The sequence below is a fragment of the Zootoca vivipara genome, chromosome 13 (genome assembly GCF_963506605.1).
Source record: "Zootoca vivipara chromosome 13, rZooViv1.1, whole genome shotgun sequence".
In the NCBI taxonomy this organism is placed as follows: domain Eukaryota; kingdom Metazoa; phylum Chordata; class Lepidosauria; order Squamata; family Lacertidae; genus Zootoca; species Zootoca vivipara.
In genome coordinates, this window is record NC_083288.1 from 13,879,894 (window position 1) to 13,897,624 (window position 17,731).

The window sequence follows — 17,731 nt, forward strand, 5'->3', positions numbered from 1 at the left end:
TTACAGTATTCAAAATTGGGGTTCTCAAACTGTGGTCTGTAGACCACCAGTGGTCTTCAAACCTCATTCAGGTGGCCTGCGGCAGGTCTGTGGATTTCTGGTTGAATATTCCACCACATGGAATATTCATAGTGATTTTTAGTTTTAGGGCTGCTTTTAAATTGTAAACACAATAAGATACAATATGTGAGAAATAAAAGAATCCATTAAAGGCAGAACAAAAAATCAAGCAGCACCTAGCACCGTGCGTCACCATTGCTAAAACAGGCTGAAAAATCACGATGTGGTCCGCCGAGACCCCTCACCCATTTTCAAGTGGTCTGTGGGGAGGGTGGAGGCGTTTAATTACCCCTGATTGAAAAGGGGTTATCTCGTAATATTTTAAAATCTCTAAGCCGTATACAATACCTTTTAAAAAATGATAACAGTATCATTAAAAACATAAATACAACCTGAAGCCAATAAAACCACAGGATGAAAGCATGTAAAAACAAATGCCTGGTTAGCCCACCGTATATTTTATGTAACGAGTTATAATCTGAAGGAAATAAATAATAAACTAAGCTAAACTGCGTCACTCAGCAGCCTTCTGCGTTGCATTGTTTTGGAGAATGCAGATTCACATTCTGCTTCCTGACTGCATCTGGAGATACTTCTTTGAAGAACCTGATGGATCTAACAGGACGAGCCATTAGCATTGTTCCCTTATTCATGTTCCCTAGTGCACTTTTGAGGGCACTCTGTTCTTGGCCTCTTCTCTTTTTGGAAGAGAGCTTGAGGCACCCCGCGTCCTCAGTCACAGCACGGATTTCCATCTTGCTTTGGGTTGACCCGTTTTGCTCCCTGTCAGGCTGCAGATGATTCATAGATCATTTCTGCTGTGCACACTTGCTCTCTTGTCTTGCGGCAGATCAGTGCCCAAGTTAATCTTGCCCTCTGTGTTGTGGAAATTAATGCCACGGGCTTGCATGTACAATATATGTCAGGACGTGAGGCGCTCCCGACTTGCAGCTCAGAGCCATTTTTAGATTGTAATCTGCTTGCGAAGCGCCAAATTGCCTATTTTTGCTTGCGCAGCTACATAAGGCACCATGCATGTGGATAACCTGTGATAATTTGTCAGGTCCCAAACGCCTGACTTGTGGGCAGTGTTAGAAACTCTGATATATAAGCTACCAGTAGGTACCAAATGTCTCTTTAAACCAGAGTTACAGTTGTCAAAACAGAATGCTTAGTCGACATTTTTGGATCAGATGGCTCAAAAGTCTTATTTTTCAATACGACTGGTTGGTTCCTGAAATTCATCCTGATTGTGCAGATAAAATATAACGATAGGATTCCACAGGATGTGTTGCTAGTGTGTGAAAACAGTCAAGATCCAGGCATCCCCAGATGGTAGAGACATCGGAGGCCAACTTAGTGGGGCCTGGGCTTCTTCACTTGGTCGCATGTAGCCGATGGCCAAGTGCAAAATGTGCCTGGTGCCTGATGAATTTTGAGCGCTGCTTGTGGGATGTGTGTCTTGGGGGACTCAAGGGGACCCTCGTCTCAAAATTATCACGGTCTGGAGACCTGATACAAAGCTTCAGAAAAAAGTGTGGGGTTGCCTTTTCTTGACTTGTTCCACTTGAAATAACAAGCTAAGGAACTTACGACTCTTCATTTGCCCGCTAAATATATAAACATTACTGTGGTACCTTGGTTTAAGTACACAATCGGTTCCGGAAGTCTGTAAATAACCTGAAGCGTACTTAACCTGAAGCGAACTTTCCCATTGAAAGTAATGGGAAGTAGATTAATCTGTTCCAGACGGGTCCGCAGAGTACTTAAACTGAAAGTACTCAAACCGAAGCGTACTCATAGCTGCCAAGTTATCCCTTTTTTACAGGGATTTTCCCTTATGCTGAATAGGCTTTCTCGCGAGAAAAGCGAAAACTTGGCAGCTATGAGCGTACTTAAACCGAGGTATGACTGTATTCACTTCATCCACTCCAGTAAAACACCTAATAAAGCCACGTTCCATAAACCATTATCTCCAGTTATCAAAAAAATAAATAAAATGCCTTAGGCCAATGGGCTTTAGATCTTGTCTCCTGTATCTGTGATAGTTTTGGTTGATTTTTAATTGTTTGTTTTCTACTTAAGAGCATACATAAATCACCAAGTGGCAAGAGGAATATCATGGCAGTGTGTGATAAAATAATTAAAAGATAATAAAATGGTAAAATCGTAACACGGGGCAAATAACCAGCACTGAATAAAACTCAACTCTCTGTCAAATTAACTCTCTAATTGTTAACGAGGTCTGTTTATTGTATTTTGTAGCTTATTCTTTTTGCCACAAGATTCTTTTTTTAAAAAAAAGAAAGAAAGAAAGACGTGATACAAATGTCTTAAGTAAAACCTCTACAGGACGTTATCAGGGCAGGTTGTGCAATATACTCTTAAACGAGGCCTTTGGCTGGTTAATATTCTGCAGCCTGTAAAACGTGTTTGTGAGAGGAGGGGTTGTTTTGTTCCATTGTTTCTGTTTTAACTATTTATTTCTGCTTTTATCTTGTATTTTTTGTCTTGTGAACCCCCCTGGGATCTTTTGATGAAGGGTGGTATATTAATAATCATAATCATACATAATAATAATGTCAAAGGAAAGGTTGGGCTTTTTTCTTTTCTTCCTTGATGTGCTGGCAATGTACAAGGACCCTTATATGATGAAGCCATATAGTCATGAGAGTCTCTTTCCAAAGCGACACAACCCAGCCAGATGGGCGGGGTATAAATAATAAAATTATTATTATTTATTATCACACAGCTTTGCTTCCTCCGTCTGATTGGTTTCCTCCTTCCTCTGTGTCATGAGTGTTCTCTGAACCAGGTTCCCACATGCACGACTAACATGTTTGTTCTGCGGAGGTGTCCCTTTAGAGTACAGTGGTACCTTGGTACTCGAACGGCTTGGCTGCCAAATGCCGCAAATCTGGAAGTAAGTGTTCCGGTTTACGTACGTTTTTTGGAAGCCGAACATCCGACGCGACTTCTGCTTGAGTGCAGGAAGCTCCTGCAGCACAATTGGAAGCCGCACGCCTTGGTTTTTGAATGGTTTCGGGTGTCAAACAGACTCCTGGAACGGATTAAGTTTGAGAACTAAGGTACCACTGTACTAGTATTCTGAATGCCAAGCAAGTGGTAAGCAGCTGATTTGCCTTTCCCGTTCCCTCTTCCTAATTGAAATGTGGACCTTCGAGAGCAAAGCTGTCTTGTGTACATGTCCTGTGATTTCTTGCTGCTCTGACCTTTCCTTGCATCTTCTTTGATTCTATCACAGGTTATGCAAGCTGCGAGATGTCCCACGGATGAACTCTCCTTAAGCAACTGTGCGGTGGTCAACGAGAAGGACTTTCAGCCTGGCTTGTAAGTTTTGGTGGTTATTATCATCATCACACACGAATGGAGAATTTGCCTTTTCTTGCAGTGACTGGGGGAAATAATTTACAGGAACCTGCTGTTTCCTAGAGGAACCTGCTGTTTCCTAGAGCCTTTGGTAGCTCATCCCCAGAGAATTGCAGGACATTGTCTGGGCAGGTAGGGCAATATATTGCTCCCAAGTTCCGATCCCCTGAAGGTGGAATGTTGCCAAAAAAAGGGTCATTCAAATGTTGTTGTTTTAGATTGCTTCTCTTACTAGAATAGAAGGCACTTTATGAAATAATGACATAAATCTAAAACAATTACCTGCTCCAAGCAATAAGCTAATGACAACTGCAGCCTGAGCCTCATAAAAGTGGAACACTCATAACCTGCCAGCCAGAGGGTGTATTAAAAAAGCTTTCAGGTGCAATTATGTGTTTGTTTCCTGAAAGTGAACAATTAGGCATTTGCAGCTTCATTAGTCTAAAGCAGGGGTCAGCAAACTTTTTCTGCAGAGGGCCGGTTCATTGGCCCTCAGACCTTGTGGGGGGCCGGACTATATTTTTTTTAAAAAAATGGACGAATTCCTATGCCCCACAAATAACCCAGAGATGCATTTTAAATAAAAGGACACATTCTATTCATGTAAAAACACCAGGCAGGCCCCACAAATAACCCAGAGGTGCATTTTAAATGAAAGGACACATTCTACTCATGTAAAAACATGCTGATTGCCGGACCGTCCATGGGCCGGATTGAGAAGGCGATTGGGCCGCATCTGGCCCCCGGGCCTTAGTTTGGGGACCCCTGGTCTAAAGTCTCCCATCTAAATGACTCCAATCTCTTCTAGTGGAGATTTGAGGTGGCGCCTTTTGTTAGGAACGATTCTGCTTTGCGGAAGGCAGTGCCACACCAAAAAACATTCCCTGAGAGACATACAGTGCCTCTAACCCTGTTACAGCTGCCTGTTTGATGTGAGAATGTGGCTTGGAGGCGCAGAGGGTGCTTGGACACAACTCTGCAAGTTTCGTGAGTCTCGCCCCCTACCAGGCCTCTGTCCTTTTCTGTCTAACAAGGAGGAGGGTGATGGGCACCAGCAGTACCCCCCCCCCCCGTGTGTGTGTGGGAAGTGAAACATGGAAGGTGAGAGCTGGCTAATTTCTCACCCAAGAAATGAGAAGAATTGTGTCTGCACGTTTTCTCTTGTACCTTGGGTTCTACAACAGCTAGAGATGCCTTTGGGTTTTTTAAATGAAAGCTGGGAATCTGGGAGTTACGTTTCACCCCCCGGGGAGGGGGGGGCAGCTGTCCTCCCTCGCCCCACTGTGGGCGCTCAGCACCCAGCTCCTTCTTCTGTGGCGACAGTGAGGTATCCGCAGGGACCTCATAACATCGACGATTGTGCAACCATGTATGTTTATCAGTGCTGAGAAATGCATATCGTTTTCCATCACAGTTTCATTTGTAGTGACTGCATGGATGGTTTTTTCTTCAGCACCTGTCACATTTGGGATTAGAAAGGCCCGTGTGGAGGGAGCGTGGTGGCGGAAAAGACGAGGACGCTCCCATGGTAACCGGTGTAAGGGATGGGCAACTCTGCTTTCTCTGTACATTAGTGAGAGAACACTATTTATGTCACTCTTCCTTATGCGTCAGTGGAGACGTGTGTATGTCCGTCTGCGGCTTCCTTTGGGTTCCCATTTTTTCTCTGCAATCGTGAAGGATGACATTCACATTTCATTTATACTGCAGACCAACGCTGGTAAAATCCCTGAAAACGGATATTTGCCCTGCCTGCTCAGGCGCGCACTAAAGCTGAAACCTGTGTGGATTGGAAACAAGATTATGGGCTCAGCCACAATTCCACATGTCCTGCGATTTCCAGTCACATTTCTTGTCCCGCCGCTTTTCCCAGGAAAACCCGCTGTTTACTTTTTTTTTTTAATGATTTTTATTCATTTTATAAGTAAAAATAGAACAACAGATGAACACAAAAAAAGAAAAATAGAACAAAAGTACAATGACAGAAGAAAAATGGAATAAAAAGAAAACATAACAGCAAATTCCATGACATTTTCATAACCTATATGGGCTTCCTCGGTTTCCCCCCATCTGCGGTGCATCGTCCAGTCTTTTTAGCAAATTCTATATCATAAGTCTTAATCCTAATTCTCAAACAAATTTTTCACCCATTATCCAATCTATTCAAAAGTCTGCAGATTCTAGGTAAAGGGACCCCTGACCAATAGGTCCAGTTGTGACCGACTCTGGGGTTGCGCGCTCATCTCGCATTATTGGCCGAGGGAGCCGGCGTATAGCTTCCAGGTCATGTGGCCAGCATGAGAAAGCCGCTTCTGGCAAACCAGAGCAGCACATGGAAACGCCGTTTACCTTCCCGCTATAGCGGTTCCTATTTATCTACTTGCATTTTTATGTGCTTTCAAACTGCTAGGTTGGCAGGAGCTGGGACCAAGCAACGGGAGCTCACCCCGTCACAGGGGTTAGAACTGCCGACCTTCTGATCAGCAAGCCCTAGGCTCAGTGGTTTAGCCCACAGCGCCACCTGGGTCCCTTGCAGATTCTATACGCTTATAAATCTATTTCCTCATTCAATTCTACTATATTTTTTTCAAATACATTCTACATTTTTTCCAATCTTCCTCCACCGATTCTTCTCCTTGGTCGCAGATCCTCCCGGTCATTTCAGCAAGTTCCATAAAGTCCATCAATTTCATCTGCCAATCCTCCAATGTTGGTATCTCTTGTGTCTTCCAGTTCTTAGCTATCAATATTCTAGCCGCTGTCGTGGCATACAGAAAAAACGTAACGTCTTTCTTAGGAATTTCTTTACCGACTATACCCAACAGGAAGGATTCTGGTTTCTTGATAAAAGTGTACTTAAACACTTTCTTTAACTCATTATAAATCTTTTCCCAGAAATCCTTGACTAGTGGGCAAGTCCACCACATATGGTAAAAGGTTCCTTCAACTTTCTTACATTTCCAACATTCATTCTCTTGTTTGTGATATATCTTAGCAAGTTTTACTGGTGTCAGATTCCAATGATACATCATTTTCATCAAATTTTCTCTCAAAACATTACACGCAGTAAATTTCATATGCTTCTTCCATAGCCTTTCCCAGTCCTCAACCATAATATTATGTCCTACATCCTTTGCCCATTGAATCATAACGCTTTTTGTTTGTTCATCTTTCGTATGCCGCTCCAATAATAAGATTGTACAAAAGAACTTTTGTTTTAGGGTCTAATAATTCTGTTTCCATTTTGGATTTTTCAACCTGGAAACCAATTTTCCTATCCATTTTAAACAATTCATGTATCTGATGATATTGAAGCCAGTGATCCAACTGGTGTTTTACTTGGTCATATGTCTTTTATCTGTAAACCCGCTGTTTACTAATGAATCGAGGAAAAGATATTGATCAGGTTTTCTGCAGATAGATGTCTGTCCTGATTCAGCAGTAACCAGTGGGTTTTCCCGGGGAAAAGCGGCGGGACAAGAAAAAAAAGAAAGAAACCCTCTCAGACCTGTGAAAAGAAATCACGAGAGAACTGTGCACGAGCCCCCTGTTTGTTGCATTTTGTTCCCATTGAAATACAATGGGGCTTAAGTTAGTGACGGCTAACTTTTCACATGGATTTTAATAGAGTCACCGTGCAGATGGTTTGGATCCCAGCATTATAAGCTATATGGAAAAATTCCCTTATTCTTTCCTGAATGTGCATGTCCTTGAGGGAAGAACTGTGTAGCAGGAAGCTGGCCTGTCCTCCTGGGCTGGACACCATCACTCGTTCTGCTGCTATCGGTAGATCTGATGGGAAGAGCCCTTCCCACGAAGAATTGCTCTTTTATCAAGGGCAAGGCAGCCACAACTGACACCGTTTCCTCTTCTTGACAGTCAGAATCTGCACGGGAAGAGCTATATAAGTGTGACTTGAAGAACATGTTCTCTGAGGGTCTTTTGGGCCAAGGGAAACGGCTTTATACTGAATCAGGCCGTCGGTCCATCCAGCTCGATGTTGTCTACATTGATTGACTTATCAGGGTTTCTTTTCTTTTCTTTTTTAATTTTAAAAATAAACTTTATTGAGATTCAAATTAAAATGAACACACACATAAACTCACGCTCACACTTGAAATAATAATGAAAACATACAAAATCATATAAAATAAAAGATCTGAAATTAACAATACTAACAGTAAAAATATAAATTGAAAATTAAATTCATACATTCAACTTAAATCCAACTCAAAAAGAAGAAAAAATGAAGAAGAAAATACGAACAAAAATTCTTCAGTCATTCAAACCCAAGATTATTATAGTCATAATATTCCAAGTACACTCCTCCTATAACCTCCTTTAATTATTTCCCTTTATCTCCTCCCCTCCTATTTGACTTCCACTCATCTCTCTCTCAGGTTCATCGGATGCTATATTACAGTGCTGCTTCCCCATATTTCAACTAATAAATACCCTTAAATCTCCTATATGTAGAAATTCATCCTCTATCGACTTTCTCAACTTAAAATAAATCTGAGCTATCAGGGTTTCAGGCAGAGTTCTCTCCCAGCCTTACCTGGGAGATGCCAAAGATTGAGGCTGGAACTTTCTGCATGGGGTGTAGCAATCCATGTCCATTTCTCTTCCCCCTTGCAGGCATGTACTTGTGAGGACCTCCCCGAACCACAAATACATTTTTACGCTAAGAACTTATTCCTCTGTTGTCCCAGGCACCATCGCCTTCAGTTTACCTCAGGTATGTTTTTGACTGTTTATTGCTTGATTGGCCAAGAGTGAAATGGAACTTCATACTAAAAGCTATGGTTGTTTGTTTTTGTTTTTGTTTTGTTTTAAAAAAACCCACAAAAATACTAAGCCTACATATTAAAGTTGGCTTCTCAGGGACAACTGGTCTAGTCACTGTTGGGGAGTCGGGAGTGTTGGACTTGGAAGCACCTTTTGGTCTGATGTGGCAAGGCCATTTAATTTACAGGAAAGTTATGCGGAAAGCAAGATTGCTTGAGAGTAGAGAGCTGTGAAGTATCTCTTATCTCATTCCTCAGAAAGGATGGTTGCTGTCATGTGATTGTATCCTATCAGTCAGCTGCTCTGAGACCATATAACACCAGCCCTGAAAGACCTACATTGGCTCCCAGTATGCTTCTGAGCACAATTCAAAGTGTTGGTGCTGACCTTTAAAGCCTTAAAAGGCCTCAGCCCGGTATACCTGAAGGAGCGTCTCCACCCCCATCGTTCAGCCCAGACATTGAAGTCCAGCTCCGAGGGCCTTCTGGCAGTTCGCTCCCTGTGAGATGTGGGGTTACAGGGAACCAGGCAGAGGGCCTTCTCAGTAGTGGAACAGCATCCCATCAGATGTTAAGGAAGAAGAAGAAGAAGAAGAAGAAGAAGAAGAAGAAGAAGAAGAAGAAGAAGAAGAAGAAGAAGAAGAAGAAGAAGAGGAGGAGTTTGGATTTGATATCCCGCTTTATCACTACCCGAAGGAGTCTCAAAGCGGCTAACATTCTCCTTTCCCTTCCTCTCCCACAACAAACACTCTGTGAGATGAGTGGGGCTGAGAGGCTTCAAAGAAGTGTGACTAGCCCAAGGTCACCCAGCAGCCGCATGTGGAGGAGCGGAGACACGAACCCGGTTCCCCAGATTAGGAGTCTACCGCTCTTAACCACTACACCACACTGGCTCTCAAATAAACAACTAAAGTATCTGACTTTTAGAAGACATATGAAAGCAGGCTTGTTTAGGGAAGTTTTTAATGTTTGATCTTTTATTGTGTTTTTAGTATTCTGTTGGGAGCCGCTCAGAGTGGCAGGGTATAAATAAATCATTATTATTATTACTTTATTATTATTTTAGCCTGCTGCTTGGATCCCCTGCCATGGCTTCAGCCCTCTTAAGCACAAGCAATGTGGGTTATAGCTTCCCTGGGAAAGCAGTGCTGCTGCTAAATAATCTCCCACTGACCTGGTACTTGCAGATCTCCACGCAGAAGAGCATCACTGGATATTTAGCAGCAACACTTTGCAATGTGTGATTAATCTCCTTGGCTTCCCTGAACCTCCTGCAGTGTCAGCAAACACTTTGAAACCTGTGAATCAAGCGCAGCCTAGCTTGGGGAGTGAACTGCTAGATGATATTTTTCCTCTCCTCTTTCAACAAAACAGCAAAGGGGGAATAGCCTACAGGGCTGTGAATTGCAAAAGAGGATTTTCTCTCTGTTTTTTCTTTTTCTTTTAATTCAGCAACTATGTAATGGTGCTTGCTTGGGAGACCAGGCTGCAAATCTTTGTTTCTGTCTCTGACTCATCTGGTAGGGACCCAGGTGGCGCTGTGGGCTAAACCACTGAGCCTAGGGCTTGCTGATCAGAAGGTCGGCGGTTCAAATCCCTGCGACGGGGTGAGCTCCCGTTGCTTCGGTCCCAGCTCCTGCCAACCTAGCAGTTCGAAAGCACATCAAAATGCAAGTAGATAAATAGGAACCGCTATAGCGGGAAGGTAAAACGGTGTTTCCATGTGCTGCTCTGGTTTGCCAGAAGCGGCTTTGTCATGCTGGCCACATGACCCGGAAGCTGTACGCCGGCTCCCTCGGCCAATAATGCGAGATGAGCGCGCAACCCCAGAGTCGGCCACGACTGGACCTAATGGTCAGGGGTCCCTTTACCTTTTACCTGACTCACCTGGAGGTGTTATGGAAAACCTCTGTTCCCCTGCCTTGAGGAGTGGGGAAGATAAAGATGCTAGCTCTGCAGAGGAGATCATGTTCCTAATCAAAAGGCTTAGATGGGCCAGGCCAAATAGCAACCTGAATAAAACTCCTAACTTTCTAATACAGCTAGGCATTTTGCAAAAAAATAATAAAAGTGAGATCCTGTACACAAGCTTATGCTGGTAATCAAAGCAATCAACAGAGAGGAAGAAAAAAACCAGGAGAGGATGCTAAAAATATATATTGCGTTGGCAAGTGCTAACTGAAACAAGTAAGTTTTGAGACACCTTCTTAAAATGGGTGGCATTGAACAGATTGGACCTCCCCATTTCAAGTGTAGGGAGCCGCTGGCAAAAATGCACACCGTTCAGAAACGGAAGTGGAAATTTGTGGTTCAGAAAGCAGGAATGCAGAGTTCGAGAACAAGTTGAAAGATAAGGACAGAGTTCACTTTGAAGTTAATTAGCAGTGCTTTAAACAGAATGAAGAGAAGACTCCCTGGAAAAGACCCTGATGTTGGGAAAGATTGAGGGCACAAGGAGAAGGGGACGACAGAGGACGAGATGGTTGGACAGTGTTCTCGAAGCCACTAACATGAGTTTGACCAAACTGCAGGAGGCAGTGGAAGGCAGGAGTGCCTGGCGTGCTCTGGTCCATGGGGTCACGAAGAGTGGGACATGACTAAACAACAATAAACAGAATATGATAGGGGTTCAGTGGTCAGTGCAACAAAGGAGTAGCATAATCTGTTCTATGGATTCGCAAACCTAGTTGAACAAATGTGGCTATGAAATCACTTGAGACCTGCTTGCTTGTTTGGTATTGCTCTCTTCCCCGGCAGGATAGCTAGAGGCAAAAACACTCTGAAAGGCATATAATACCTAGCTTTTATACGGCACTTTAGTGTATTCAAAACACATCACATTATCTTTTTGTTTGTCCAGAAAACAACCTTGTATGGTAGGCCAGTGGTGTCACCCCCCCCTGTTGCATATAGGGTGGGGCATTTGCGAGATGGCAAAGTAAAGAGCTGAGACTGCTACTTCTCGACATTAGCCCAAACTTTTAGCCACTATGCTGTCCGGACTCTCATATAGTCTATAGTGATGTGAGTGTCATGAACTTTTATTGAGGATATGACTTGTAGGATGCTTGTGAAAAATTGCATAACCTTCCCCCCCCTTTGAAATTTTGTTCTTAGTTGTGACGAAGAGATGTTTTTTCTCTAGCTCTTCTATCTATCTATCTATCTATCTATCTATCTATCTATCTATCTATCTATCTTCTTCATCATCATCTATCTATCTATCTATCTGTCTGTCTGTCTATATCTATATCTATCATCTATATCAGGCATCCCCAAACTTCGGCCCTCCAGATGTTTTAGACTACAATTCCCATCATCCCTGACTATTGGTCCTCTTAGCTAGGGATCATGGGAGTTGTAGGCCAAAACATCTGGAGGGCCGCAGTTTGGGGATGCCTGATCAATATCTATCTATCATCTATCTATCTATCTATCTATCTATCTATCTATCTATCTATCTATCTATCTATCTATCTATCATCTATCTATCTATCATCTGTCATCTATCTTTTTGTTCTCTTTCAGAGAAAATGGGCTGGACTTTCTATCGGGCAAGACATTGATGGTAAGTGTTTCCTGTAAGTTTGTTCATGGTTTGGTTTCTGGACTGGCCTGGCGTAAAAGAGAGCTCAGTTGGAACAAATGCCCGGTTAAGTGGGGATCCTTTATGTCAGGCACCCCCAAACTGTGGCCCTCCAGATGTTTTGGCCTACAACTCCCATGATCCCTGGCTAACAGGACCAGTGGTTGGGGAAGATGGGAATTGTAGTCCACAACATCTGGAGGGCCGAAGTTTGGGGAATGCCTGCTTTATGTACTTCTGGGGTGCATCTGTGCATCTAATTATACTGTATAGCTTTGTTTTTCTAAGTTAGGTATTTGTATCAGTAGATTGCATTGAGTCAAAAGTACCGTATATACTGGCGTATTAGACGGCTTTTGAACCCAGGAAATTTTTTTCAAAAGTTGGGGGCCCGTCTTATACGCCGGGTCCAAGAATCTGCGGTCACCGCATACGGTGGGGGGAGCTCAAAAACGGCCGCATCCCCACTGTATGCAGTGACCATATGAACACAAAGAAGCGTGCTCGGGAGGGGGCTGCTCCCCGCCAGGGAGAATGGCTCCCTCATGGCTTTGTCACCTGGATCAGCGCAGAGATACAGTTTTGTGTATTTCATTGGTGTCAAGCTGCTGCCTCTTCTCTTTTTGTCAGCGCAAAGCAAAGGGATCTCTCCGTCTCTCTCGCTCTCTCTCTCTCCGCTCTCTCTTTCACTGCTGCTCAGCGTCTTTCGCTGGCTGTGTGAGCTTCCGATGTCTCTGCCCCTCTATCGCTATCCTCTCTATGGTTTCTTTCCCCCCTTTTGCTCGATTTCTCTGCCTCCCTCTCCCTCTCCCTCTCCCTGGCTTCTATTCCCCTTTTGCTCACTGAGCCAGCCTCGTTGTCTCTCTCTCCGCTCTCTCTTTTACTGCTGCTCAGCGTCTTTCGCTGGCTGTGTGAGCCTCCGATGTCTCTGCCCCTCTATCGCTATCCTCTCTATGGTTTCTTTCCCCCCTTTTGCTCGATTTCTCTGCTTCTCTATCTCTCCTCTCTCTGGCTTCTTTCCCCCTCTCAATAACTAAGCAAGCAAACAAACAAACAAACAAACAAACCACCATTTCCCCGGCTGCAGACTTGAGTGCTGGAGAAGACAGCCTCCCCTCCCCTCCCCTCCCCGCCAAAAAAGGGCTGGAGTACACCCCAAATTCTATATTTTAACTTGAAAAGTAAGGGGTCGTCTTATACGCCCAGTCGCCTTATACGCCAGCATATACGGTAACTAACTTTTCTTGCTCAAATCATTTCTATGTTTTGTTTATGGAAGTGGCTTATAGCCTTGTTGCTGTTAAACTGGGATACCTGATAACAGCTAAATCAAAGGCTAAATAAAATAAATAAATGATGGCCACCTGATTCTAGTATGTGCTGAGTGAAACAAATAAGTCTTTAGGGTTTTGGGTTTTTTAATAGAAAAAACAGATTAAATCTCCCGCAGTGGTGCATTTCAAATACTGTACAGGCAGGGGGAAAAGGATGCAATGCTGTCAAAACAGAATCTGTGGTTTTGAAATGAACAATGAAAACAAGGCAGAATGAAACAAACCAATGAATCAGTACATTTAAAAGTTATTGACACGAATGGCAATTGTGTATCCATTTAAATGGGTGCGAGCCCCATTGAATTAAATAGGATTTCTGAGTAAAGGTACGTAAGATTGCACTGAAAAGCACCAAATGTGGAAAGGACAAACAAAGATAAATACATAATGGAATAATATGATCATATGAACAGGACAAATAAGTTGAGCAGAGCAACTAAGAACTGAAATAAAAGGTTGAAGATGAGACCAAGATTAAACCAACTAGTAAGGAATTAAAATAATCCAAATGAGAGAGAAACTAGGGACAAACTGAACACCGAGCCAAGCGAATTTGAAAGAGAAGTCCAAATCTTAGATTAAGCAGCAGGTAGCTACAAACTTTACCAACAGAAGAAATATTCGAAGCAAAAGAAAGAGAAAAATCGGAACACCTGAATTATGAGGAGATGGTGGTGAAGCACAACAGGTGAACCAGCAATGGGGTGGTAAAAGGAAGGGAAATTCAGTATTACCTTGAGGTTGAGCTATCAACCCAGAAGAAAAGGAAAAGACGTAGAGAGATCAGAAATTGAAAAATATAACTGAATGTTGTCAGTGTAAAAAAGATAACTTCAAAGGAGCAAATAAGAGGACTAAGAGGATGACGTTATAAAAAATATATCAGTAAAGGACTGTGCAGAAATGCATGCAAAGTGTTCTTGGATAGGAATAAGCACCAGAACATCTGCTCAGAGCAATGTATACACCTTATTCACTCTGTAGGTACTTAGTTCTGGTGCTGGGAAGCCGTTTAACTTGCCCATGCAGTGAAATAGTTGAATTTATTATCTTCCCACACGCTGTCTGGGCCGCAGACAGTCCGGGAATCAGCTTGTTTTTACATGAGCAGAATATGTCCTTTTATTTAAAATACATCTCTGGGTTATTTGTAGGGCATAGGAAAAGTGGACCGGCCCCTTGCTGAAAAAGTTTGCTGATCCCTGTCCTAAAAGGAGCGCTGTTAATAGGGATATTGCCATGTACTGTCCAAGGTGCTGGAAAAAGCAAGTTAATGGAAACCTAGTGGCACTGTGGGTTAAACTACTGAGCCTTGGGCTTGCCAATCGGAAGGTCGGCGGTTCGAATCCCCGTGACGGGGTGAGCTCCCGTTGCTCGGTCCCAGCTCCTGCCAACCTAGCAGTTCGAAAGCACGTCAAAGTAGATAAATAGGTACAGCTACAGCAGGAAGGTAAACGGCGTTTCCGTGCACTGCTCCGGTTCGCCAGAAGCGGCTTTGTCATGCTGGCCACATGACCCGGAAGCTGTACGCCGGCTTCCTCGGCCAGGAAAGCGAGATGAGAGCACCGCAACCTCAGAGTCGTCTGCAACTGGACATAACGGTCAGGGGTCCCTTTACCTTTACCTTTAAAGCAGTAATGACATAAGCTGCATCTTTGGCATGGCTCTTAATTCTCATTCACTCTGAAAATAAGAACACGGAAGCCCCAATTGACATTGCGATGCATCTCCAATAATTGGAAGTTGCGACGAGAAACGGAAGATTGGTGCCAACTTACAATGTTTATCTTTTTGCTAAGAGCAGGAGAAGGCCGGGGAACTACTCATATAGGCGTAATGACTGTATTCGCTTTCCACTTAGAGGTTTCCTTCTGGAGGTTTGTGCCAGGAAGCAAATTCCCTGTAGGCAGCATGGAAATGTCTCCTACAAATTGGATGCTTACAACATGTGCGCATTATGGAGGTGGCATTATGCTTCTTAGGGCTGAAGCATATATCAAGTAGATGCAGGAATGTCAAATTCTTGTTTCTCACCCTTCAGTGTCCCCAAGAAACAGAAACCAGGGTGCCTCTCGTTTCTTCTCTAGCGGAGGCAACCAGGGCTCCTTTCTGCTTTATTTTTTTGTCACAATATTATGGGGGAAATTGCAAAAATTAGACGGGCTTAAAAACAAAATCCAGAATAGATTGACCATGAGACTAGTTAATTTCGTCTCTGAAACGGCTGGATATATGATTTCATGGTTTTCACTCTCTTAATAGTCAGCAACCATAAAATCTAATTCAAAGTTAATGGCTTTGGCGCTTTTGGAAAAAAAAATAACCCCGGTTGCTCATTATGCTTTGATTTCTGCTTACTTCATAATTTTTGCTCCTTGTTCCTTCACTAATGGAGGCACCAGAGTTTCTGCTTGGCTCAAGGAACACCCAGAAGATCAAGGAGAGTTTCCTCCTCCTCCTGCTCCTTATTATTATTATTATTATTATTATTATTATTATTATTATTATTATTATTATTTTCATTTCTATACCGCTTTATATTTTTAAGAAAAAATCTCAAAGCACTTTACAACACATTGGAACATCAAATAAAACAATCCAGAATAAAACATTACCGTACCAAATCAAATCAAATACAGTTGTACCCCGGAAGTCAAACAGAATCCATTCCAGAAGTTCATTCGACTTCCAAAATGTTTGTAGACCATGGCGTGGCTTCTGATTGGCTGCAGAAGCTGCCTGCAGCCAATTGGAACCCGCGGAACCTGCATCGGACATTCGGCTTCCAAAGAACATTCGCAAACTGGAACAGCCACTTCCAGGTTTGCAGTATTCGGGAGCCAAAACGTTTTAAGTCGCAAGGCTTTCGACTTCTGAGGTACGACTGTATAAAGTATTTATTCAAAGCAACATAATTAACAGGAAACTAAAATATTATCTTCAAGATTTCAAAATAAAATATTACTGAAGGAAGTCAGGTATAAAATGCACATTTAAAACAGCACAATTAACAAGAGAATAAAATATTGTTGTAAGCATTGAATATATGTGCTGCTGTTGCTGCCAATTCTGCCAATGGTGGTTTATGGTGGGTGACGGTTGTGGAAGCTCAGGCTCGATGACCTGGCTCTGCACTAAGCATAGCTGCCAAGTCTCCTGTTTTCCCCGGGAAATCCCCGTTTTTCCAGCTGTTCCTAGCTGAAAAAACGGGGTTTTTTGTTTCCCCCCGGTTTATTCTGGCGCAGCGGCCATTTTGGAACTGGGCGGAGCATGCTCAGAAGTAACTTTTGATGCTGCTCTGCCCAGTTCCAAAATGGCTGCAGTGCGACTTCTGGCGTGGTGGCCATTTTGGAACTGGGCAAAGCAGCATCAAAAGTCACTTCTGAGCATGCTCCGCCCAGTTCCAAAATGGCGGCAGCGCTACTTCTGGTCTGCTATTTCCGGCCCGGTCCCTTATTTCTCTGACAGCAACTTGGCAGGTATGGCACTAAGAGTCAGTCAAGATACTCTTGTTTCATTTTTATGCCCCCAAGAAGGCCTCACCGTACTTTACACTCCAAGATCATAAAATAGTTGATAATCACATTAAAATGGCACTGCCCTCCAAAGAATTATTCATCATTTCCATTTCCTTGGTTAAGTGTTTGTTGATGTAAGCATTTGTTGACGATCCTTTTTATGTTCTTTGGGGACGTGGCTCTTAAGGGGATGTCGGCGAATGACCTGAGCCGAGATCCTTCAGCACTCCGCTGAAGTCTGTGCTTTCCCTGCCTCCCCTACAGTTTCCGTGTATAACTTTGATAAGGCCAAGCAGTGCGTTGGCACGATGACTATTGAGATAGACTTCCTGCAGAAGAAGAGCGTCGACTCCAACCCGTATGATTCTGACAAAATGGCAGCCGAGTTCATCCAGCAGTTCAACAACCAGGCGTTCTCCGTGGGGCAGCAGGTTTGTGGTCTTTGTATGCGATTCTCACTGAGCATTGAAACCATTTCTCCCTTCTGAGGACTCGCTTACACCAATCTTGCAAGTCGCCAACCGCAATTCACTAGAAAGCGAATCTTGGCAAAGAAATAAAAACGCTCTTTCTTTTAGATAGCAAATGATAAAAAGAGTTGTTTGTAGGTGGGTGGCCAGTACATTTTTTTGTAGACTGGACACTTTTGAGGATTTATTCGAAAAGAATGGTGTTTTTTTTTTTATGACCAGCATCAGGCAAGGCTCTTTTTTAGAAGACCACTCAAGGAGTTCTTGACTCAGGATAAGGAGCTTGTATATTCAGGCAGAGTTTTTGCAACCACGAAGGGTTAAAAAAGAGCAGCATGAAAGCTGAAATTCTGAGTTGCATTAAAAAAAGAAGAATCCTTAGGTTCTGCACTAGGACCCTTGAGGCTGGAAAGAGCATATGCTTTTTCATATGGTTTTTTTGGCACTCCACCGTGACCCAAAAAAGCCCTACATTGGTCTTTGAGCATGTTCTCAGTGGACTGTTTGGGGAGGATTTCTCCCTCTTGGGTTTTTTTTTAAACCAAAAATGTTACGAAAGCTTTTCGGGCTTCCATGGGTCTGGTGC

At 43.2% G+C, this 17,731-nt stretch overlaps 1 protein-coding gene across 7 annotated transcripts in view; it reads left to right on the forward strand.

The window, feature by feature from the left end:
- The window catches only part of NSF (N-ethylmaleimide sensitive factor, vesicle fusing ATPase), a 103,914-nt gene that overhangs the window by 15,205 nt on the left and 70,978 nt on the right, over positions 1-17,731 (forward strand). For all 7 annotated transcript variants that reach the window (XR_009558435.1, XM_060281087.1, XM_060281089.1 and 4 more), the window contains exons 2-5: positions 3,326-3,411; positions 8,089-8,188; positions 11,766-11,805; positions 16,940-17,106. Coding sequence is in view for 6 of the 7 variants with exons in the window: in XM_060281087.1 (XP_060137070.1) it covers positions 3,326-3,411; positions 8,089-8,188; positions 11,766-11,805; positions 16,940-17,106 (393 nt within the window). In the remaining variant the exon portion in view is untranslated. The remainder of the gene's footprint in view (positions 1-3,325; positions 3,412-8,088; positions 8,189-11,765; positions 11,806-16,939; positions 17,107-17,731) is intronic.